The sequence below is a fragment of the Ascaphus truei genome, chromosome 3, assembly GCF_040206685.1.
Source record: "Ascaphus truei isolate aAscTru1 chromosome 3, aAscTru1.hap1, whole genome shotgun sequence".
Taxonomy (NCBI): Eukaryota; Metazoa; Chordata; class Amphibia; order Anura; family Ascaphidae; genus Ascaphus; species Ascaphus truei.
In genome coordinates this window covers 397,504,578-397,529,238 of record NC_134485.1, presented here as the reverse complement: position 1 = coordinate 397,529,238, position 24,661 = coordinate 397,504,578, and the positions used below count along the sequence as shown (strand labels likewise).

The following is a 24,661-nucleotide window of genomic DNA, read 5'->3' as shown; positions in this document are numbered from 1 at the left end:
AGTTGCTATGTATCAACCTAAAAATGTATTATACAGTATGCAGCATGGAGGTTTCATTATATAGGTTAAAATACATATATAATAAATATATATATATATTATTATTTTTGCAGTATGGCTATTGTAAATAATATTAAACTAATAATTGATATTTACTAATACTAGTTATAAAGAAAAAATACTGAGAATTCTGTTTTCAATTAAATTGTATCAATCAGGTATTCAATGCCAGGGATGTGTCAAAAATTATTTAAAACAAGTTAAGCGTCAAATGTACAGATGGAGCCAACGTTATTGCAACCCATGGTGCACTGCAGCGGGACATACACAAAGGGCAGCGGGAGACGCGCTCATCATTGTGAAACAGTTGTGCGTGAAAAAGGGGGCGGGGCTATAGCACTATTTCACCCACGAGAGCGCACTAAAGGTTGCAAAATAGTTTGCTACATCTGTATGAAGTCTCCATACATACAGCAGGATGCACATTTTTTAAAGGTTTGTGTAACATTTTAGCACTGACATCTTACACCCACATTTATAAATAATATAACATAGGCCCTTATATCGGTAGCACAATCATTTCATTCTAGATTTGTGTAGCTCCACTCGTCCACAAGTACATTTATTTCTATTTTAAGACAGCATTAAAAAAAATGAAGTATTCTATCTTTTATATGCAATAAATGAATAATTGCCATAGTTTGAAAGATATGCCCAAAACATAACTGTGCATTTAGTAGAGGTTATGGTAAAGAATTTTGGGCCGTATTTACTAAATGGTGCAATTCCCTAAGATACCGCAAGGCTGCGGTAGACACCTTTTGGTCCATTCAAATAAATAAGTATGTAAGGCAGTAAGGTATCTCGCAGGAAGGTGCCTAATGATGAAACACACACACACATATATATACATACATAAATACATACATTTACAGTCTTCGACAAATGCGGTCGCCTTGTCGCCCGTGGCATCCACATTTTACCCCGTGGCGAGGTGTTTCGGTGGTGTGCTGTGGCGGGATGCTGCGGTGGCATTTTACTCCTTCTCCAGCTGCACTTAAAATGGCCGTGCGGGAAGTGACCAAAAATGGCCGCTGGAGTGAGATGGCCGCCCGAGATTATAGCCGGGAGTGTAGCTGGAGGCGAGTCTGGGTCTGCGAGGCTACAAAATGGCCGACGCAGGCCCGTGAGCAAGGTGCACTGAGGCGGTGCAACCACTCCGCCTGTGCTGCTGTACTCGCGGACCTGCCTCTTCCCGGAGTCCCGCTTAATCCGGGTCACGGGAGCCCAGAGGAAGCGCGCCGGCTGGCGCAACCTGATGAGGGGGAGGCTAGGGGAGAGCACTGCCGGTGCGGGGGAGGCGGTGAAACTACTCCGCCTGTGCTGAAGCTGACGGAGCTACTGGGGTTGCCGGTGCTCGCACACCTGCCTCTCCCCGGCGTCCCGCTTGATCCGGGTCACGTGAGCCCCGAGGAAGCATGCCGGCTGGCGGGACTTGATGAGGGGGAGGCTAGTGGAGTGCGCTGTCGGTGCGAGGGAGGCGGTGCAACTACTCCGCCTGTGCTGAGGCTGACGGAGCTGCTGGGGTTGCCGGTGCTCGCGGACATGCCTTTTCCCCGGAGTCATGATTGCTGGTGATCCGGGTCATGTGAGCCCCGAGGAAGCGCACCGGCTGGCAGGACCTGATCCGGAGGATGGGGAGGCCAGTGATGAGCACTGCCAGAGCGCCCGAAGTAAGTGCAGCGATTTTCATAAAGGAGCCACATGACCCCCGCGCACCCTCCTCCCTCTCTGGGAGCTGTTAGGCAGCAGACACATACCTGTCACTTACCCACCTAGTCACCCACCCAGTCAATCACCCAAACAGGCAGTCACCCACACAGGCAGTCACCCACCCAGACAGTCACCCACCGAGTCAGTCAGTCAGTCACCCAGTCAGTCATTCAGTCACCCACCCAGGCAGTCACCCACCCAGGCAGTCACCCACCCAGGCAGTCACCCACCCAGTCAGTTAGTCAGTCAGTCAGTCACCCAGTAAGTCAGTCAGTCACCCAGTCAGTCAGTCAGCCAGTCACCCAGTCAGTCAGTCACCCAGTCAGTCACCCAGTCAGTCAGTAGGTCACCCAGTCACCCAATCAGTCACCCAGTCAGTCACCCAGTCAGTCACCCACCCAGTCACCCACCCAGTCACCCACCCACCCAGACTAGTCACAAACCCACCCAGACTAGTCACACACACAATTCTTATTAGGAATTTATTCAATTTTTTTAAAGTGGGGCGGGGCTAGGTGGTGATGGGCGGGACTACGTGGTGAGGGGCGGGGCTAGGTGGCGTAGATTTTTTGGTTCGGCGAGTAGATTTTTGGGTGATTTGTCAACCACTATATATTCTATATGTATATATTCGCTATACAGGTATGGTTTCTTTGCTGTGTGTGCAAAATATGCAGGCTGCATTTTGGAAACAAGTAGAACTTTTGTGAAAGATGCAGAATATTCAGGCAATTTTAACCATAGAGGCTCATATAGTTATTGGTTGAAATCAATCTATTAACTCAATTGTTTACTTGTTACTAGAACACTATAGCGCGCTTTTAAGATTCTCACAAAGTTTATAGTGTGTAATGTGTACAGATTTGCTCTAAACAAAGAAATAAAAATATATTTAGCTATGTACAGTAGAAAACCTCCTCAATGTTTTGTGATTTAATTGGGACATAATACAACACAATACATTGTATAATAACACATAGCTGTGAAAAGAGGAATTGAAGAAGCGCCAGTATTTAGAATCTGTAAAATGTTCATTGAGTTCTGCTCACTCAGTAATAATGTACAGGATATTGGTTTGCCATGGCTAAAGTTTTGAGAATGGTTTTTTGAAGGAGTATCAAAGTACTAGAGAGAAGCAGTGGGGTAAGTCAGAAAACAATACACTACAATTTCTCTGTTCTCTATGTAAAAGAAGTATAGATTGGCTCAGTAATACTTTATAGTGCATTGTGTTCATTTTGAAAGATACTGTACTGTAAACATAAATTGCATTTGTGGTTTTATTTTTTTACAATGTATGAAAACATATATTTTATCAATGTAAAAAAAAAAAACGATATAAAAAGTCATTTGTAATCTTGATAAATTGCAATTCCGTGAGTTTCCTCAAAAAGAATTAACTTACGAGAACCATATAATTCTGTAGAGAATGCACAATATATATATTGTTTCTTACCAACAATCCAGCTCCAATGATGCCATGAAAAAACCACACAAAATCAGTAATCTCGTCTATATTTAAAATCTCTCCATTTGGAAAAAACAAAAGTAGATTTGAAATGATGGCACATATTGCGAGGGGGAAGAGAAGCACCCCAATAAATCTTGCACATTTCCCTGTGCACATTGTCCAGTGAAACTGCAAAACCAAAGAGGAAACAAAGAAGAAGGCATTAAAAGAAAAGGATTTGTAAAACATGGATACAATTTCTTTCAGATGTATGGGATAGGGATAGTCTAATAGTAATATTCAACACCAACACCGCCATTGAATGATATGGAAACGCTGCAATACTCTTATCCCTGCAGTACACAGCACTTATCTACATAGAACGGCATTCAGAAACCTGCTTATGGTTTCAAGTTTCAATAAAGAATCTGGTTGATCTTCCTTCTCCTACTGAACACCCCACTTCTGGAACAATTTACTGGAGTGTCTCAAAACCACCACCTTTCTAAGTTCTGAGTTATAATTTATATATCAATTATGTTATCTGGGGAAACTATGAAGACTGCTACATATGTACTGTATGCAACAACAATGTTCCTGAAGGCTTCATATTGGTGTGCAGTCTATGTTGTGAGGTAAACAGGTAAACAATGCCAATAAGTACCCAGTTGAGAGTGATGCTACAGCTGCAGCGGCCGTTATTCTAAAACTTCACGGCACCGATTTTGTGTGCTCTGCTGTACACCACGCAGCATGAACGCGGCTAATCGCCCCAGGCACCTGCGCTTATCGTGATTGCTTTGTTGAATTTCATGGATTCTGTTTCTTTGGGTGCAATGAAATGAATGAATTGCAATGTGTACAGTACTGTGCTACTGTGTCAATTTCAGGTGTTTAAAAAACAGAACTCTAAAATGCCATTTTCTGCACTCGCGTCTTAAGTCGGAAAGGTTGGAAAACATCACGCACCATGACAGGGGTATTCCGAGCGGTGCACCCGGCAAAGTTTTAGAACAACGGCCGGAGCAGCTGTAGGGCATAAGCATTTTCCTGGAGTATAAGTAAGTTGAACATTATGATTTTATTTATTAGAGACTGGTGGACCATTCTCTTCTAAACTTTCATGGAGCGAGGTTCCCAACACTAGAATAATTCTAAACTGAAATCACTTTCTGCTGCATGGACAGTTAAAAATAGCTAGACATAGAACAAGGGCACATGTCCTAAAGTGAACTAGCATGGCTGGTCATGGGAATCAGTGACAGGGAGTGTTATTGTAAATGTTAGGTTATTTTTAGGCATATATATACCACGGGTATGAGGGGGAGGGAAAAGGGAAAGTAGTAGGGAACCCCTGCTCAGCTAATAGTGTATAGTTAGTAATGTAGATACGGTGCTCTTCCCCCTGTAACACAGCTTACCAGTGCAGCTCGGCAGCTCAACTGCTGCTGAATTTCACTGCGCACAATCAGTTAGAGCTACTATGCTATATATACTTTCTCCCGTGGCCAGGGGGTAGTATTATTAGTATCCAAAACGGAGACTGTAGCCCTCATCACTCAGGACTTATAGTCATCTGATGCTGTCACATCATGAGACCGATATATGGGGTCTAATTAGAAGTAGCAATGTACTATCATTAGTATAGTCTTAGATTGCCACTCAGAGAGCATTTCAGTATACCACAACGGTTGACCACTATGATTTCAATGATATAGAACACAAACTATACCTTAGGAGAGCTACTTAGGGGACTGTAACATTACTATTTAAACCACAGTTCCAAGCTCCTATAGGAAATTAACCCTTTATTTTTGCTCCCTTTTTACTAATTTCATTGCACCATTTATTTTAATTATATGTATTCTAATAAAGATTATTTTTAATATTGACATTCATCATTACTGATGCTTGAGTGCTAACTTAAACTGAGTACTTTCTTTCTTTGGTATATCTATTTTTAGGCATAGGCATCATACTAACCCTGTTCATGCTACAGAGCTCAGGTACGCTGTGCTCACTGGTCCCTCTGGCTAATGAAGGCTTGAATTGGCTATTTGGTCTAGTATCATTTGGTATGATTGTACGTTTCTGAAGCACATAGCGGCAGCAGAGCAGCATCAGAGGAGGACGATGTCAGGTAGCAATGGGAGAAGAAGTTCGAGGGAGTGGAGCAGGGCAGCAGAGGAGGACAACGAGGAGGAGCGTGCCCTGTTGGTCCGACCCAGAAGTCTTCAATGAACACTTCCGTGTCTGCTGCTGCTACAATGGCCTCCCTGGCCATTCTGCTCTGTTCCCGTGATCTTCAGTCCTCTTCTCCCTCGCCAACCACCTTCCTCCTCTACTGCCCTGCTTCACCTTAGACCACCAAAGCCAGGTATGCATTGTTAAGGGGGTGAGAGGTGGAGGATAGGGTGAGAGAGGAAGAGGTGGGGGGTGAGAGGAAGAGGAGAAGGAAGTAGTGAGAGGAGAAGGAGGTGGGTTAGAGAGGAAGAGGAGAAGGATGGGGTGAGAGAGAAAGAGGAGAATGAGGGTTAAGAGAGGAGAAGGGGGGATTGAGGAAGCGGTGAGAGAGGAGAAGGAGGGGGAGAAGGAGGATGAGGAGAAGGAGGGGGGTGAGATGAGAAGGAGGAGGTAAGAGGAGGAGTTGAGAGAGGAAGGGGAGAAGGGGGGTTGAGAGAGGAGGAAGGGTGATTGAAGAGAAGGAGGAAGGGTGATTGAGGTGGAGTGGGTAGAGGAGATGGACTGGGGTGAGAGAGGTGGAGGAGAAGGATGGGGTGAGAGGGGGGGGGGGCGCAGGGCTGAAGGTTTGATGAGGCTGCCGAATACCCTTGCACTGTTTGTACAGTTTATTAAATCCTAATTTGCTCCAAGGCTTTTGTGTCTTAAAAGAACACATGTGGAATTAGGAGGCCCATGTTAAATATGGTAAGAAACCTGCTATTACTATATATGTTGCTAATTGGGATTGCAATTTTTATTAATAGGATTATCATTATCTTCATTTAATTGTATGGTGTCAACATACTCCACCACTCAGTACAATGGCTAAGAAGGAAATAATGACAATACAACATAAATATATTACATTATTCATTCACTAGGCAAAACAAGATGGTGGAATAAAATGAGGTTTCTTTGGGTAAACCCGTGTACACACAATGAAATACAAAATACAGACAGAATACACTTACTGGGGATCTGGGGTTGAAAATTAGCCTAGGTGCAGGGCGCCTGCTTCAGCAAAGGCTTACCCTGTCCGCTCCACATTACTGGAATAAACCTGGAACAAGTAACATTATTCCTCAGAACTTGTCCTCAGCTAGGCTAGGCTTCTCTGGCACTTCAATGCCTAGTGCTTTGCTATTGCGAGCAAAACACCTGGGAAAACCTGCCTGCGCGTCACTGGACCAAGTTCAAAGGTTACCTGTAAGTCTGGAAGACTGAGAGAGAGCTCTGATTGGGGCAGTTCCTTACATAGACTTCGGTGTCCTATGTCTAACATGGTACAGGGACTAGCAGCCAATCAGAGCGTGAGAACATTTCCCACCAACCAATCAGAGTGGGGGCTCATCTGGCTGCTGAGGAGGGGCGTGCCAAGCCAGCTTGAAAAAACAGGTGGGCGGGAAATATGAATTAGCCAATGGGAAACGCACCCACAAGCAGCAACTTCCCCCAGCTAATTCATATCCCATCTGCTGGGCAGGCCCCACCAGAGTCCGATCCTCTGCTTATCAATCTTTTGATCCATGCTTCTTCTCTTCAAGATTTCTAGAGCACGTCTCCCACGTGACCTAACCCACGGATCTCAAGCCAACAGACCAGCTAATGCCTTCTGGCTATTGTCTAGATTTTTTTTTGTTTTGTTTATTATTTTAGGTTAGCGGAGAACGTGTTTCCGAGACTATCATAGCAGAATTGTAGTACCATCCACCCCTGGGATGTCTGTTTGTGCTAACCACATAGTCCAGACTTTTAGAAATGTAGCGCCAGTATCATTAACCAAACTTGTTAATTTTTCCATCTGGCATACAAACCAAATTATGTTGGGATTTCAGCTTGCTTCCATAATGCTGTGATCACACACCTCGTTGCTGTTGCGAAATGCGCTATTAGTTTGCCCTGTGATCTGGGATCCCCTCTATTGACAGAACACAAAACCCCAGCAAGCTCTTTTTGGGAACTCCTGAACCCCCACAAAATATATGTATGTATTTAAGTGTCAAAATGGAGTGCTATTGAGTGTGGCATATGTATACAACAGACGACAGAGAAGCCCAATGCTACATCCAACATGACAGAAATACACATTTGCGAACGGGTGTCTGTCTTGTCGTGGCTCGCAAGCTTACAACGCTTTGGCCAAAGGGTAAAACTAAATGACCCTTTTTCAAGAGAATATATAAGTATTTTACTGTGTATTTCTGTCATGTTGGATGTAGCATTGGGCTTCTCTGTCGCCTGTTGTATACATCTGCCACGCTCAATAGCACTCCATTTTGACACTTAAATACATACATATATTTTGTGGGGGCTCAGAGGTTCCCAAAAAGAGCTTGCTGGGGTATTGCGTTCTGTTAACCTATTCTCAGCTGTCTCAGCTGTTGGAGGTTAGTGGCTCCTCCTTCCCAGGTTTTAAGCCCGCCCCTCCCCACTTCCCAAGTTAGTAGCTCCTTTCATTCTACTGGATATAGATCCAATGTGATCTTTCTCCCTCCTAATAGAGGTAAATGAGAATTTTAATCCTAATCGAGGTATATTAGTATTTTATCTGGTAGTGTTAGGACTTGTGAACGGGTGTCTGCCTTGTCGTGGCTCGCAAGGTTACAACGCTTTGGCCAAAGGGTTAAACTAAATGACCCTTTTTCAAGAGAATATATAAGTATTTTACTGTGTATTTCTGTCATGTTGGATGTAGCATTGGGCTTCTCTGTCGTCTGTTGATCCCCTCTATTGGTCTGTTTAGAAGGAACAGCCAGGGGTCCAATGGGATTGTGAGGCCCAAAATCTTCTGAAGCCAATCTTTAATTTGCTCCCATATGGGAAGTACCCGAGGGCAGGACCACAGCATGTGTAAGAGATCTGCCTCACCTCCACATTGTCTAGGACACAATGGGGAGTATCCTGGAACAAATTTAGATAATTTCACCGGGGAGAGATAACACCTCATTAAAACTTTATACGTGTTCTCCCTTAACGTCGTACATATCGAGCTCTTTGCTGTGCCTGTAACTATTGCTGTCCAGTCTTCATCTTCTAGAGTCTCCCCTAGATCTTGTTCCCACTGTGTCATGTAATTCAGTTTTTCTGCGTATGCTACTCCCGAATAGACCAATCCTCCGTATAGTTGAGAGATGAGCCCCATTGTTTCTGTTTTTAATATACAGAGTATCTCAAAATGTGTCAATTGGGGGTGTGACAAACAATACACTTTTTAACCCTAGTTTCTCCCTAATATCCACTGTAGCTCGTGTTCCTCTCCCCCCCCCCCCCCCTGGGTGATTACACTGCTGCTACATGGAGTGTGGTGCATACCTGCTGGCTCACAGTAGATCTGAGTCTCCCACATGATGGTTGGGGATGTCAGAACAAGCTTCTGAGGTATAAACTGATTCGTACTCACGGTGACAGCACCTCCATCTCTTGCAGACCCCAGGGCTGAGCGGTGAAATCCCTGCAAGAGAACTTCTTTACTCTTCTCCCTGATAGATTTCAGTCTCAGGCACGAAGGTATGGTAAACAACTTGAACACTTTATTAGCACACTTCAATGGTACAGCAACAGCAGAGCTTAGGGCCTTCACCCTCAGGATGTCTCTGGACCTTCACTCCTAGCCAAGGGCACCAGAAGCAGTCCTAGCTCTTCCCTTACTCCCTGGTGGAGTAAGGGGAATAGTCTCCCACCGTTCCCCTAAGGGAGGGTCACAGATTGGCAGAGCCCTGCACAATTGTTACGGGTAGACCAGCCTCTCTCAAGGTAGAGGCAACTGACTATATCAAGGAAGTGCAGCTCATTAAGTACAGGCAAAGCAAGAACCACCCCGTGCCCCTGATTGGACACAAGGCCTGGTTGCACCATGTTCTCTGTGACTCACTGAGGCTGCATAGAGGTGGGGAAACCCCATGATTACTCCTGGCTGTCTGCTTTTTCTACGGCTTACTGCCAGGAGGAGGGCAGACTGGTAGCCCAAAATGTGCCAGGGCTACACCACCCTTAATCTCCTGATCCCAAAGTCCCTATCTTGCAGCTATTTCATAACAGGGATCCTAACTATACCTGGCATCCCTAGCTTACATTCCTGCAGGGGACTGTAAAATGGGAACAGAAATACAGGAGAATATATTAGGCTACACTACTAGACAAGAAGGGTGGGTACCCCCCAAGGGGTATGTGTGTACCCCTCACAAACACCAAGGAGGGTCAAAGAATTATATTCAGATGTGATCAAAACTCCACTACAATAGGTGATAAAGGGGTGGGGCTGACTGGGAGTGGATAATGTATTGGACAAAGTAGAGAGAGCTCCCCATTGTGTCGCGCTGGAGAAACATCCCTAGACAAGCTTAAAAAGTAATTTTATTAACACATTAAATTAAAATATACATGTAGTGGAGAAAGCAAAAACATGAACCAAAAGAAAATATTAAAATAAATTAAAAAGAAGGAGAGACGTCAGGGTGCTTGATCTGCACGTTGAATATTGGTTACGAAATCAGCTACTAATTTTATCATAAATCACAATTATACTATTGAATTCATTGTGATAATAGCTGATTTTGTGAAAATCCTTGAAGCGTCAGACAACAAATTGATCCTAAATGTAACGTGAAACCCTCTCACATAAAGAGGTCACGTATGTGGGAGTGCTTTATTCTATTGTGAATGACTAAATCTTTAGATAAGATAATATGTCGGCGTATTGTGTTGCACTCTATCAAAAAATATCAAAAATTGTACTGGTTCAGTAATTGTGAACCTATAAATCTGTGGTATAATTGTGTAATTGTATACAGTTTGTTAGTGTTGCCAGGTATATCACAGGCTCCCCGTTTGCTTTGTTAAAATAACAACTTTATCCGAGGGACACAAATTATCCGGACTTCTGCTCCCCAAATTGGGCAAGAGGAACAGGTACAGGGATAGAGAGGCTGTATACCTATGTTTGTGTTGTGTGTAGGATGATTGGTATGCTGTGGACTTATACTCTTAGTGGTGTTGATCAGATGTAGACTCTGACTAAGTAATATATGTCCACACCCCTATACACAAAAGTATATCACCAGACTGACAGGTGCAAGAGATATTGAGCCTGTAGGTCTGTTCTGATGAACACTATAGCAAACACTATCTAAACACCCCTGTAATTAGAGTGTAGTCTTAGGTCAAATGACTCCTAAAGCTCCATACTATAATAGCACAGAATAGTACATAATCTATATTGTGGTGATATTCAAATATAACTGAAATAGTATCAAATAGATTATTTGGGTTTTGCTGTCTGGGTGGAGAACCTGAATAAGTTTTAAGGTATAAATCTTTAAGATCACATAAATAATGTAAACAAACCCTATCACTCATTTTTGTCCAATCAAAACACTAGCTGGTGATCACATGTTTAAAACTAACCAATTGGATTATAACACAGTTGCAATGGATAGCAAGGTGTCATTATGACGCTTCGGCCGAATAGACAATCAGAAATGAGCATTCTTTGGAAGTCATAGTGACCAGAACACACTGGTGTATGCTAGTCTATTAACGTTCTTGACGAATCACAAACCTTGCTGGCGATCATGTGTTCAGAACTAACCAACCAGATTACACATCACAGCTGCAAGTGATTATGACGCGGCGGCCCAACAGACCAATCAGGTGTTAGCATCACTCGGTATCCTTAGTGACCAGAATATACAAAAACCCAGCAGAATCACTCACAAACCACCCCCCACCCCCCGGTGAAGCCTATCAGGTGAAACATATCTAGGGTATGCCCTGCGTTACTCCCTGGTGCGCAGGCTAATCAGAGACTTCGGGTGATCCTCTGATCCAATGTTATAATATTGCAAGCTGCGATGTTTTTGGTTTAATTACTATATGTCATCTCTTGCAATTGGGATAATACATCTTTATACAATATTTGTTTTGTATTTTATAACTATTAGATATGGTCTTATGTTCATCATTATTATTATTATCACATTATTTTCTGGGTCCTGCGAGCTTAGCTCTGATCCATGTGTGGAAAAAGCAAGCTGCGATGATCTTTAAATATCATTTTTTGGCCATCTCTTGTAAATGGTTTTTTAAGTGTAAGGGGGTCACTCCCGGTATCCTTGATTTTCCTTTGCCCCCTGTCTTACCCCTGTGGCAGTGGGGGAAGGGGACGGCAACTTCTCCCGGTGGGCGCCGCCATCTTGGTTGTGACGCGAGGTTCGCGCAATGCACAGAGGTTGGCAAGGGTAGCGTGGCCATTACAAGTGTGCAGGAGCTCTGGGAAGTTGCGCAGGCGCAGTTAAGCGTAGCGGCGGCCATTACAGCTTCGCACAGGCGCAGGAGAGATCGCGCACGCGGTTCCCATAGGAAAGAGGTCCTGAGTGGACTACATCTCCCAGCAGCCTCTGGGGAATGCCCTATAATCCCTGTCACATGCAGTCAGACAGCCACTAAGGCTGACAGATTCTCATGCTGCAAAGAAGATACAATGTTGTGTGCAGACAGGGATTGTTCAGTTAGGCTGAGGACTCAGAGGGGGAAAGAAGGGGGGCAGAGAGCTGAGAGCTTCTGCTCTAGGCCAGAAATCCCCCGGCTAGAGTTGAAGTCCTGACTCCCCACTAGTGAGGGTGGGTGTTCACAGGGACAGGCCCTTAGGTAAGGACCCTGTGCCCCTTCAGCTGTGTGCTAGGTAGGGACCTAGTGACAGATCCTGTGCAGTTCCTTAGTGCAGGGACCAGTGATAGTGTTGCTGCATGTTCCTGAAAACTGTGTTGCTGATACAGAGACTGCCCTTGTGGTGGGACGTTCGGCTGGACCCCATCCACGCGGAGGTACAGATCAGCGCTGGACCAAGCGGCGCTGGTAGATCCTTTGCGAAGACACCCAGGTGTAGAGACACCTGGGCAGGTATTTACAACCTTCCACACGTGCACCAACTTTAACTTGCTCCTCACATGTGACAGGCCTGTTCACACACTTGGGTGGGCTTGGAGTCTTTGGACACGAGGTTGGGAAAGGGGTGTGTAACAGGGGACTTATACCTGTTCACAAATGTGCCTCTAATCCAGCAGTGTGGTGGTTAACTGCTGGTAGGCAATTAACTAACACCGCCTGCCTGATTAGATTGCTTAGAAAAGTCTGTCTTTTGAGACAGGAAGTGAGACTCCTTAGCTCACACCTGAGCTGAACTTTCGAGACAGAGCAGCGATTCCTTAGTCCACAATGGGGCTGAACCAAGGAAGGGCAGATGTCTTGAGCGACAAGCTGACCACAAGACAAAGGGGACAAGATTCTAAACTTGGAGCCTGACATTTTCTGTGCACACAAGGGTGCGGTTCCAGGAGAGCAGAGAAGCTTCCCCTACAGCAGCCCAGCTAGCAGGTAAGACTTTTTCGTATAAGACTATTATCTATGTCTGTGTATTGATAAATGTCTCCATGATTTGGGGCTGGTAAATAGCTTAGCTAACCAACCCAGTCAGAGAGGGCTGAGCTACATGTATAGATAGGGAGCAACAACCGTGTATGAGCTCCAAGAGTAAAGGTAATTGGTGCCAAGCAGGGCAACATCAATAATAAATAAATAATAAACGGAGTTGACACCGGGATAAAAGGTAACGGGTTAAAGGACTGCAATGATGAAGCAAAGCCTCGGTAACGGGTAAAGCAAGAGAGGGCTATTATGATAGGGAAACGAGGTACTCACTCAGTCCCTAGCCCTGGCCAGATCCTGCCCGGTGTGGAGTCCACGCGACTCACAGGAGATAACCGCTCTGCTCTCCCTCCTTCCCTCCTGGCCCTTTAAACTTCAAAGGCCACCTCTCATCCCAAATTAAAGGGATACACACCCAGGCAGGAAACTTACACTGCACTGAAACCTACAAAACCACAGATGGACTCTTTTCCCCAATCCCAAGAGGAGAGAGAGAGAGAGACTGCTGAAGCAGGTAAACCTTATTTGCCTATCACAAAGTGTAATATGGTCATTGAAATAGGGGTTTTGCCTTCCAGCCATAGTCAGGGTTCAAGAAGTGAGTCAGCCCTTAAAAGGGATAGGTGTTTGTTGTTGTTTTCAAAAGTTTCGCTGAAGCAGTGAATACAGATGGTGACCCACGAGCGATACTGATTTTGCAAATAAAGGTTGCCACACCGCATAGGACTACCAGCTGTGAATGGAGTATATGCAGAAAATTGTGAAAATTGATGTAAGACTGTGCTGAAGCAGGGGAATTTTTAGCAAACAAATGCTGAGTGTAAAATTGCCCTACAGGGGGAAAAGGGATTGCTGAACTGTGTAAAAGGTATTCCAAAGCCAATTGCTGAGTGTTGAGTTACTCTGCCGGTAGTAAAAGAAATATTCCACTGCAAAGAATGTTTTTTTTTTCCTGCAAGTAAAAAATAAATAAAAAATTGTCTGCCTATGTATCTTGGGAGAGTGAATGCCATAATACCCAAAGATGGGACTGAAAATTACTGAGCTCAAGCAGAAAACCAAATTCTATTGCTGAAGCTGAGGGATTGCACATAGCAAGTAAATGGTTTAAAGCAAATGCCTTTGCTGAAGCCAGAAAATGGGCAGCTAGCAAGCACTGTATTTATAGAAATAGAACCGTGGGAATTTAAAATGGCCACCCAGCTGAAGTCAAATACAGACTCTGTAAAAATAGGGAAGAAAATGTGTTCCTGGTGTAAAGAACCCCACCACACAGAGCAGTGTCCCTTCAGGCCTTATTCAGACGACGAGAGGGAATGCATGCACATGAATGCTAATGTTGTAAAACTTACTAAAGGAAAGAAAAAGTCTACAGAGAGGCCTGTGAGAGCTACGACCTCTACAAGCAAAATATGCCCACCTGTAGGACTAGAACTGTTGGGGGTTCTAGCAAATACAGTGACAACAGCTGCAATAGCGCCTCCTGAGGTCAAGAACAAAAATATACCTGATAGCCCCAAAATGGAGGACAAAATACAGCATTCCTGTAATGAACCCTACCCCACAGAAGAGTTGCCCTTCCAGTCCGATGAGGAGGAAGACATCTCTTATGGGGAACCCAAACCGAGTCACACCCACAAAACGCCCCAAGAATGGTGGGGGTGCCTGAACTCGGTACGAACCGAAAAGACCGCTCCCTATGTTGACGAAAATGATCGGCAGGAGAAAGAGCGGGAGCAGTGGATCAACAAATATTTCCGTCAGCTATTACAGTTGCAAGAAAAGCCAGGTGGATCCAGTGACACTGCTAAAATTTCAAATGAAGATGGAGACCCCAGTATCCCTGAGGGGACGGTGTCATCCAAAACAAAAAGGCGAAAAAAGAAAAAGAAAAGCGGTTCTTCACTTACCGTGGAAGGAACAGACACATCTGCAGATTTTGCAGAGGAAAATGGGGTCCGAAATGCCCTGCAGCCTAGAGAAAATGGAGAAGTCGTCCCGCGGATGACCGAATATCCAGAGGGCCCATGGCAGAAGTCGTGGACCCCAAAGAAGTGTCTGTCCGGTGCTAATAGTGAAAAAACCTCAACCAACCATCCCAGGGAAGTGGAGCCGGAACCGGTGAGTGACGATCCCTTAACCAGCCCTGGGGATGCCCTGAAGGTTGCCAGGCGTGACTGTGATCGGCAACGGGAAAATAACGTGAAGCTACAGAAAGATGTGCTCACAATGTACTCTTTGGCCAGGACAGAATTGGACGATCTCAAGACTGAGCTAGATACTGCAAACTCTACTATTACCGCCATGGATGAAAAGCAGAGCCAATCTGATAAAATGATGGCTAAGCTGAAGCGGAAGTATGAGGATGCACTGAAGCAGATGACAGTCTTCCAGCAAGAGATGCACACTCTTCACATAGAGCTGAATGCCTCACAACAGGAGGTCAACAGTGTCCGGACAGAGGTAGACGTATCTCAGAAGGAGGTTCATACACTCCGCAGAGCACTGGATGCCTCACATCATGAGATCAACAGCTGCCGCACAGAACTGGAAGTCTCCAGAAAGGAACTTCACAGTCTCACTGAGGAGCTGGACATTTCAAGGAAAACTATCCTACATCTTAACTTAGATCTCAAAGTCTCTCAGAAGGAGCTTCAGAACCTAAACCTGGAGAGGGAAGTCTCACGCCAGGAGACAGCCCGCCTCCAAGCAGATGTGCAAAAATGGAAGGTGGACTGCAAGGAGGCCCTGAATAGTACAGACACTGAAAAAAGAGAAAATTTAAGATTGAAAAAGGAAAATTCTGAGTTGACAGAACACGTCAAGGGAAAGAATGAAAAGCTGCACGTGCTTAAAGAAATAAATAAGCTTTTGAAAGATGAAAAGTTTGAAGCAGAGCACCGACTGCAGAACCAACTGCAAGGTCTGTGTACACACCTCCAGTATGCTGAGGAGAAGCAGCAAACGCTGCAGGAAGAAAAGCTGCAGGCTGCTAAAGAGGTACAAGCGCTGCAGGAACGTCTGAATACCCAGTACGTCCCCACAGAGCAGTATGAGGAGCTAAAGGCCACGCTGCATGTCTTCAGAGCATCATTGGAGGCGGAGCTTTGATACCAGGTGACTCTGTATGAGAGGGAGCATGAGAAGGCTCAGAAACTGGAGCAAGAGCTGGAGAGAGAGAGAGACTGTTCCATTCCCTTGAGTCAGTACACCAAGGAGAAAACAGACGCAGCGGCAACCTTAACGACAAAAATGACAGAGCTCCAGAATATGAAGGAGACACTGATACAGACTCAGAAAAAGCAAAGTGCGCAGATAGATTCCCTGAGAAGAGACTTGCAAGATGCACTCAAACAGGTTGAGACTCTGCAGACCAGTAACTTACAGAGTCCTCCAATACGGAAAAAGGTATTGGCTCTGCCCAAGCACCGGTATCCCACAGTAACTAATACCCGTGAGGACAAGGGTACAGTGAGAGTTGGGGACTCCACGCACCTTCAAAACAAGGTTATGAAGTTTGAACCACCTAAGAAAGCACTAGCCAAACCTACAGCTGCCCAACAGGCAACAAACAGAGGTAGGAGTGCAGAATCAAAGCCAGAAGAATCCTTAGCTGAGAAAGCTGAAAAGATAGAACGTTCTCTGGAAAGGGAGGTGGAGGTGCAACTCAGTCCCAAAGAAGCTGAACTGGCGACTCCGTTGTGTGGGGGAGGTGCAGAAAGACCGCTTCAGGAGCGGAAAACTCGAAGGGCTAGTCCTAACTGCTCTACAACTGTTGCCATACAGTTTGTCTACAAAAAGAGGAGTGCCCGACGCAACGCAAATCTCATGACCGCACACTCGGTAAAAAGATTTTACTTGGAAAAAGTCCTCCTCGAGCGACTGAGGAGTGCTGATCTCAAGCACCTTTGGGAGGAGACAAAAATAAACTGGAGAAAGGGCTCCAATCCCAGCGGGACAGAGGGTTCTCTTCCTCCATCCACTCTCATTCAAGTCACAGAAAGATCTCGAATGAGAGTGGAAGGATGGGCTTTGGCCGTGGTAAGCCCGAGCTTCCCACAAACAGGGGAGGTACTGCACCGACACACTTTATTCGAGCAAATACCCAGTATGTACCTGGCAGATACCTGGAATGCGCCGCTCCTCACCTCTGACAAGCCCCGTTGCGTTTGCCTTCCCAGCCTGGGTTCATGCCTGGCTGACGGGCGGCTGATCTGTTAAATGATAATGATTAGGATTTAATAGGCAGCAATGCTTCGTGTGTCTACCAGATGGCATAAATTCATGAATTGTAATGCAGTATATATATATATACTGTGCAGTATTGCAGCCAGCGGGAATAAAATGCTTCAATCCCTGCCTGGAAAATACCTCAATGCACTCGGGCAGAAAACAGTCACAAACCTCAATACACCCGGGTATACCCGAATTCGTGGGACTAGCCGAGCTCGAATAAAGTGTGTCGCCAGTGTATGTAACAGGGGACTTATCCCTGTTAACAAATGTGCCTCTAATCCAGCAGTGTGGTGGTTAACTGCTGGTAGGCAATTAACTAACACCGCCTGCCTGATTAGATTGCTTAGAAAAGCCTGTCTTTTGAGACAGGAAGTGAGACTCCTTAGCTCACACCTGAGCTGAACTTTGGAGACAGAGCAGCGATTCCTTAGTCCACAATGGGGCTAAACTAAGGAAGGGCAGATGTCTTGAGCGACAAGCTGACCACAAGACAAAGGGGACAAGATTCTAAACTTGGAGCCTGACATTTTCTGTGCACACAAGGGTGCGGTTCCAGGAGAGCAGAGAAGCTTCCCCTACAGCAGCCCAGCTAACAGATAAGACTTTTTCGTATAAGACTATTATCTATGTCTGTGTATTGATAAATGTCTCCATGATTTGGGTCTGGTAAATAGCTTAGCTAACCAACCCAGTCAGAGAGGGCTGAGCTACATGTATAGATAGTCTCCAAAGCAGAGATAGGGTTTTTTGGTTGGCTCACTATTTCGCTTATGTTGATTTTTTTTTTGCTGTTTAAAGCGACAGGCACAATAAAGACTTTTTATAATTTCACCTTACAGCAGTCTCCATTGTGTACCTCTGCACATGTCCTCCTACAGGGTGTAAAGGTATAGCCCAGTTAGGGGCTAAAGAGGTTATAGCCCAGTTAGGGGCAAGGTTATAGTTGCCAGCTAGTGGCAGAGGGTGGTACATATATACTGTTGTGTATTGCTGATGTATGTGTTATGTTACATTCTGCATATAGTAAAGACCGTTGCTATTTTACATCTAGTGTATGTGTTCATTTGTATGTGTCCTGCGAGGAACAACTCCCGCTCTGCTGGGAGCCATCGCAGGTGGAGGCACTGCACCATATAGTAGTAGTAAGAGTAATTCATCCCAGGTTCCCCGTGGCGGACGCTCAGCCCTCCTGGTTGCCAAACAGGTACAGCACCACACTGATAAGTAGTCAGATACACCTACCCACCTCAATCTCACTTAGGGTGGGGGTAAGAGGGCTACATAAGTATTTTTTAAATCATTTTATTAACACCCTATTGTAGACATTAATTCATTTTTCATGTATTATAGGTTCTTTTTTGTTTTTTCTGTGTATTTATGTATATGGTCTCTGATTGGAAGGTTGATGTATTTGTTGAGACGATGCTCCTCATTGGTGGATTGGTTATCCTATTGAGGTACTTAAACATCCCTATGAGAGCTCATGACTATTCCCTGAAGAAGTGGCATATGACACGAAACGCGTAGGTGACGTCATCACGCAGCGTCGCATGTCCGTGACGACGGTTGTTTGCGCTGCTGCTTAGCCCAGATACACCACGAGGATACCACACGGGAGGTCTTTGAGTGCTCAGGTCTGTTTCTTACTATCCTGGCAGCCTTAGCACTCCCTTTGCCTTTGTTCCATCTAGGGGTATTTCCTGTGTGGCTTTGAGCAATTCCATCTCAATCCCTTGTGTGCATGGGCTACTTTTGACCTTCGTGGTCTATATCTATATGAAGTGTCATTTGGCCTCCATTTTAATACAATCTATTGTGGTTATTTGTCATTTTATTTTATGATTAAAATTTATGTACTAATTTTGTTTTTTTTTCTGGTTTCCTTCCATGCGCACCTATTTTTGTGTATTATGTGCTGAGTGTGCCCCGCTGATCACGGGATATGGGGAGCTGCAGGGAGGACTTGAGAGCCGAGGGAGAACATTTGGAGGGACAGCGCGCTCAAATCCCTATATATTTTACTACTAGACGTTTTTGAATTGACTTCCATATTTGAATATCATCACAATATAGATGATGTACTATTCTGTACTATTACAGTATTACTTTTTAGTATGGAGCTTTAGAAGTCATTTGACCTAAGACTACACTCTAATTACAGGGGTGTTTTGATAGTGTTTGCTAAAGTGTTCACCAGAACAGACCTACACATTTCACCTGGTGAAATGGGAAATATATTGCATATATTTTGGTCATGCCCTAAAATCCAGACAACATGGAGAGAAGTATTTGCCCTTATAGAAAGTATCATGGGGATCACTGTTCCATGTGACCCTCTTTATATACTACTAGGAAAACCAGCGACCAACCAAAACAAAAAGGAAGCCAAAGTTATCGCCAAAATTTTGAACGCTACTAGATGCACAATCGCCAAGAACTGGAAACAAGCTGCCCCCCAATCTTTAAACCAAACAAACAATAAAATATGACATAATTTATATGGAAAAACTTTCAGCATATCTGAATGGCTCCACCACTGAATTCGTGGAGTTTTGGGCCCCTTGGTTTCGCAATGCAGGTATATCCACATATCTAGATTAAAATATTCTGAATGTTGTGATTTATGCTGTGTTAAAAATGCTATTCACTATGCTATATATGTACACATGCTGCCCCCTTCCCCCTTCCCTTAACCCTCCCCCAAATGTGATATTACCAACTATCTGTATCAATGTACCCCTCTCCCCCCTTTTTTCTTTTATGTACCGTTTCCCCATAAACTTTGAAAGCTATTCAATAAAAATGCAATATTTCGTAGTATAAAGAATGTACCTTTTGTCGTCAAATGTCCACGTGTGAGAAAATTTGTACATTTATATTTTCTTCAGCTCCGTTTAATTCAAATCTTATCTCATAATTATGGGCCTTCCTCAATATCTCTTTAAACTAACTATCCTGCCATAATTATCCCGTCAAAAGGGAAAAAGTCGGTATCCATGGTATTCCTGTGCACACAATAGTTTACTAACAGTTTTATCACAAAGGAGGTTCGGTAAAGAAGACCATTAAAACAATCCAAAGCATTTCGTTACTATGGAGACATCCAGGGACGGAATCGGATGTTTGGTCGCGGACGTCCGGCCACAACCATGTCTCCACCAGAGTTTGGCCACAGAAGGTCCCTTCCTTGCAGCTGCTCCGCCACTGGACACAGAGTTGCCAGCCAACTTAATTTGAGGGTTAATTTAGTGGTTAGGTGGTTAGGTGTTTTGCAGTAAGGATTTAGGTTTTTAGGGCAAGGAGATTAGGGTAAAAGGTTTTAGAGTTAGGGATGAATCTTTTTAGGGTAAGGGATTAGAGAAAGGGTTTAGGGTAAGGGGTTTTAGAGTTAGGGATTAATCTTTTAGGGTAAGGGATTAGGGTAAGGGTTTAGAGTAAGGGGTTTTAGAGTTAGGGATTAATCTTTTAGGGTAAGGGATTAGGGTAAGGGTTTAGAGTAAGGGGTTTTAGAGTTAGGGATTAATCTTTTAGGGTAAGGGATTAGGGTAAGGGTTTAGAGTAAGGGGTTTTAGAGTTAGGGATTAATCTTTTAGGGTAAGGGATTAGGGTAGGGGATTAGGGTAAGGGGTTTTAGAGTCAGGGATTCATTTTTTAGGGTAAGGGATTAGGGTAGGGGATTAGGGTAAAGGTGCAAAAATTATTTTGTGGCACTTATTAAAAAACCAAAGTAACATGCATACATTTCTGCAATATGTGGGATATAATGAGAGATTCGCAGTATAAGTATCAATTCCCATCCATATATAAGCAGACCCTAGTGTTAACTGAATAATTGATTGCCTCCCTAAAAATTTAGAAATATCAATATACAGTATTTTGAGATATATGTTTAGGATATGAGGAAATCAAGCAATGCTATTTAATATTTTTTTGTTTAAAAAAAGAACACATTTAAAAACATAGGTATAACACTTGCAAAAATATTCCTTATAAGTCTCTAGTGAAATTGTAGAGAATTCCAAACACACGCGGGAGAGTTTCAGCTCTGCAGTATGTCTATGGAGCTCTTTAACTCTCAGCCACTGGTTGAATTGCCGCGATGTTTGTACGATGTTTAGGCTATTACTGAATGAATGTCAGCTGTTGTTAATATCTAGTTTCAGCTCTGCAGTACAGTATGTCTCTGGAGCTTTTTTGCTCTCAGCTGCTGATTAAATTGCCTTGATGTTTCAGCGATATTCAGGCAATTGGTGTATGTGGGTGCGCTTTTGTAAATGCCCATATATTGTAGTGATGAAGTCATTTCTTTATCCACTTATTCCTACAAAGCCATGTGTAACACAGAGACGGGAAATCTTACCCACGCCTAGTCCGTCAATTTAATACACTGCGGGGAGTCCTAGCGTCTCAGCTTTTTTGCTATTCAAGCCTTGGTGTCTAGCAGCTCATGTTAGGACTCATTCCTCCGCTTTAAATGAGAAGAAGGTATTTTTTTTTCTCTGTGTGGCTTTGTGGCTCATGTGCTATTCCCCTATTCTCCTGTCCCTATGGAATACATTCAGTTCAGGTTGAACCCTTGTGGCTACCGTACTTTTCCAATCTAGAGCGGAGACTGTCAAAGAAACGAAGAAACAGCTGAGAATCTGGGACGTCACCACTTCTCCCGCTGATTGCTGCTGCCGAGCCCAAAGTGAATGAGGTTTCCTCTCTTGAACTGGATGTATTCCCCGGGAACAGGCGAATAGAGGAGCCCAGGATTCCTGATGAAGCTGTGCGTTACAGTCAAACTAGTAGAGTCTCACAGCTAAACAGGGACTCAGGGAGCTGTTTTTTAAAGCATGTTTCCCTATTCCAGAGCTCTGGAGTTTGTTAAGCAAGATCGCATGATCAACAGTATCAAAAGCCTTTGCAAAATCAAGGAATATTGCACCAGGGAGTTGTCCCCATTCCATTCCACACTGGATTTCATTGCAAACTTTTAGCAGGGTAGTTACGGTGGAATGTTTGGGGCGAAAACCAGATTGGAATTGGCTATGGAAATTTGTCTTGGTATAGTAATCGCTTTATTGGGAGTTGACACATTTTTCCACGAATTTGGATAGAATTGGGAGAAGGGAGATTGGCCTGTAGTTTGAGACAGTGTTTTTGACCACATTTTTGAAGGTTGGGACAACTCTGGCAGTTTTCCAGGTCTTAGGGATATGGCCTGCAGACAGGATAGAGTTGACTATGGATGCAATTGGTTTGGCAATTGCTGGGGCACCAAGTATTTGGAACCTAGATTGCAGTAAGTCAGTTCCACATTGGCTGCTTAATTTTAATTTGAGGAGCGCTTGTGTAATCTCCTCTTCAGATACTGGGCCAAATTGAAAATTGTGGGCAGTGTTGGGAGGGGGTGGGGCTATATCGGTACTCCCAGGATGAGATTCAGGTTTGTGGTTTGGGTTGCGTTTCGCTAATAAGTTAGTAGCACACCCCACAAAGTAATCATTGATTGCATTTGCAATGTCAGTGGGGTTTATCAGAGTAATATCCCCCTTAGTGATATTACTTCGTTCTTGATGGTTAGAAGGCTGTAATCTGTTTTTTGATAATTTATTTCAAATGAGACCATGTTATGATCACTGTTACCCAAATGTTCCAGGACTTGAATATTTGTTATTACTTCTACATTGTTTCTCAAAGAGGTAGTTAACAAGGTATATTCTAAATAATATTATTCAATGCTGGCATAATCTATAAACACATATGTACAGTATATATAAATAATAATTAGATTTCACATGGAGGATCTGCGGCAGTGCAAATCCCAGTATACTGTATATCAGAGTTTGTGAGTCATGATGGGATATTCCTACACAAATAATAAGCTGAGCTAATTAAAAAGTCGGGTCCTGTCACTTTCAATGTGAGCTTTATTACCATTTCACGGTTGCCAAATGTAGTACGTGACACATGAGAACTTTAGTTAAATTTTAGAGCAGTATAAATAATAGAACTAGCAACTCTTACTCTTATTTACTCATTCAAATGTCTCTAAAACGTTTGTGCAATAAGGGGGAAACCTAGTTGGTTTGCAGCCTGCGTATATCATTACTGAGTGGTATTTGCCTAGAGCTGCCTGTTTGAAACAGGCTGTATACAGTACATTCTTCTTTTCTGAGAGATATGATTTCTGGTATTGAACCCTCAATGTCCCCACTCAACATGTTTCCATTTCCAGTTTTTTAATGTTACCCCAAAATTGTAGATTTGTTGCGGGTTGAGATACTTTCTAAGGGAACCAACAAGTGTGCATACTGTATGAAGAATAGACCTGTGAGGTTTAAAAGCTCTGTACACTGTAGTAACTACGAAGAACACTCTTGTTGTTCAATGAAAATGTATCACAACTTACAACAAAGCAACAATTTGTCAGGACCAACACAGCTACAATAGCATAAAAGAACTGTCAACTATGACTACTTAAGTGGCATCTCACATTTACATTTCAATACCATGCTGGTCCATTTCTAATCATGAAGAAAAAATGCAATAAAATGGAAATTCACATTTAAAGTTACTCTATATAACTGGGAGGTGCCATAGTGGAAGATACCTGGAGAATTGGAAAGGTGCAAAATATATCAAGGTGCAATAATTCATATCTTTACTTTGAACGTGTTAATACCGCACCTACTTTATATTATCCCCAACAAAATATTTAGCTAATATCTCATCTACTTACCTGGCAGTTCAGGTCTCACGATGCAGCTCAGAAGCCCAAAAGATGAATAATGACAATGAACACCAGATTTATAGTATTAGACAACTTCCTTGTACAACATTGATTCAGAGGCAAGTGTCTCTTAGGTACTGTACCAGCCTCAAGCAGCACAGATTTTGGAAAGAACCCTGAACTTTCTATGGAGCTTTGCAGGTATGTCAACTCCTAACCCGTGTTATTGATTATTCAGGTAATGAATGCAGCCTTGTTCCCTTGGTCAGTGTTCCCAGTTTTATTGATTAACTCTGCAGTGATGTCATTTTTGAATAACTGTGTGGGGAGCCAAATGAACTGTTTTTCCGTGCCTTTGATTAGTAATTTTGCATCATAGAATGTCCCCCAGGTTTCAGAAGAGGTGTCAACATTTCAACACTGAACTGCATCAAATTTACAAAACACAATTAATTAGCTCCGAAAGTATGAAGCTACTGCAGGGAAAAAGGTGTTGAATTTTTATTTATTTTTAAACCCCGTTGCAGACAGAGGTGCTTGCAATGCTTTGTATGCCTACTTTTCCCCATGATGCTCCATATTTCAAAAGTGAAAAAGATTTTTATACAGTAGAGGCAACGTTTATTCTAACATTTGCCGTAAACTAGCCGGGTTACATTCTGGGTATGTGCTGGGTATGTGCTGGGTATGTTCTGGGCTAGTTTGTGGCACGTTTAAGGCATTTCTGCATTGACTAACGACCCATAGGATTAACACAGCAGGGATCCCTGGCAGTCCAATTCAGTTTGAATGGGACTGCCAGGGACTCCCGCTGTTAATCTGATAGGCCATTAATCAAT

General features: G+C 43.7%; 1 protein-coding gene across 2 annotated transcripts in view; it reads right to left on the bottom strand.

Moving 5' to 3' along the window:
* The window catches only part of LOC142490342 (transmembrane 4 L6 family member 1-like), a 42,568-nt gene extending 18,553 nt beyond the window's left edge, over positions 1-24,015 (bottom strand). Inside the window, exons 1-2 of one of the 2 annotated variants that reach the window (XM_075592506.1) lie at positions 23,832-24,015; positions 3,230-3,412 (exon numbers count right to left, since the gene is read on the bottom strand). In XM_075592506.1, the coding sequence (XP_075448621.1) occupies positions 3,230-3,400 (171 nt within the window). In that variant the 5' untranslated portion in view covers positions 3,401-3,412; positions 23,832-24,015. Of the gene's footprint in view, positions 1-3,229; positions 3,413-4,644; positions 4,682-23,831 lie in introns of those variants that run through there. The other variant, XM_075592507.1, reaches the window with a different exon arrangement.
* Positions 24,016-24,661: the final 646 nt, after the last annotated feature.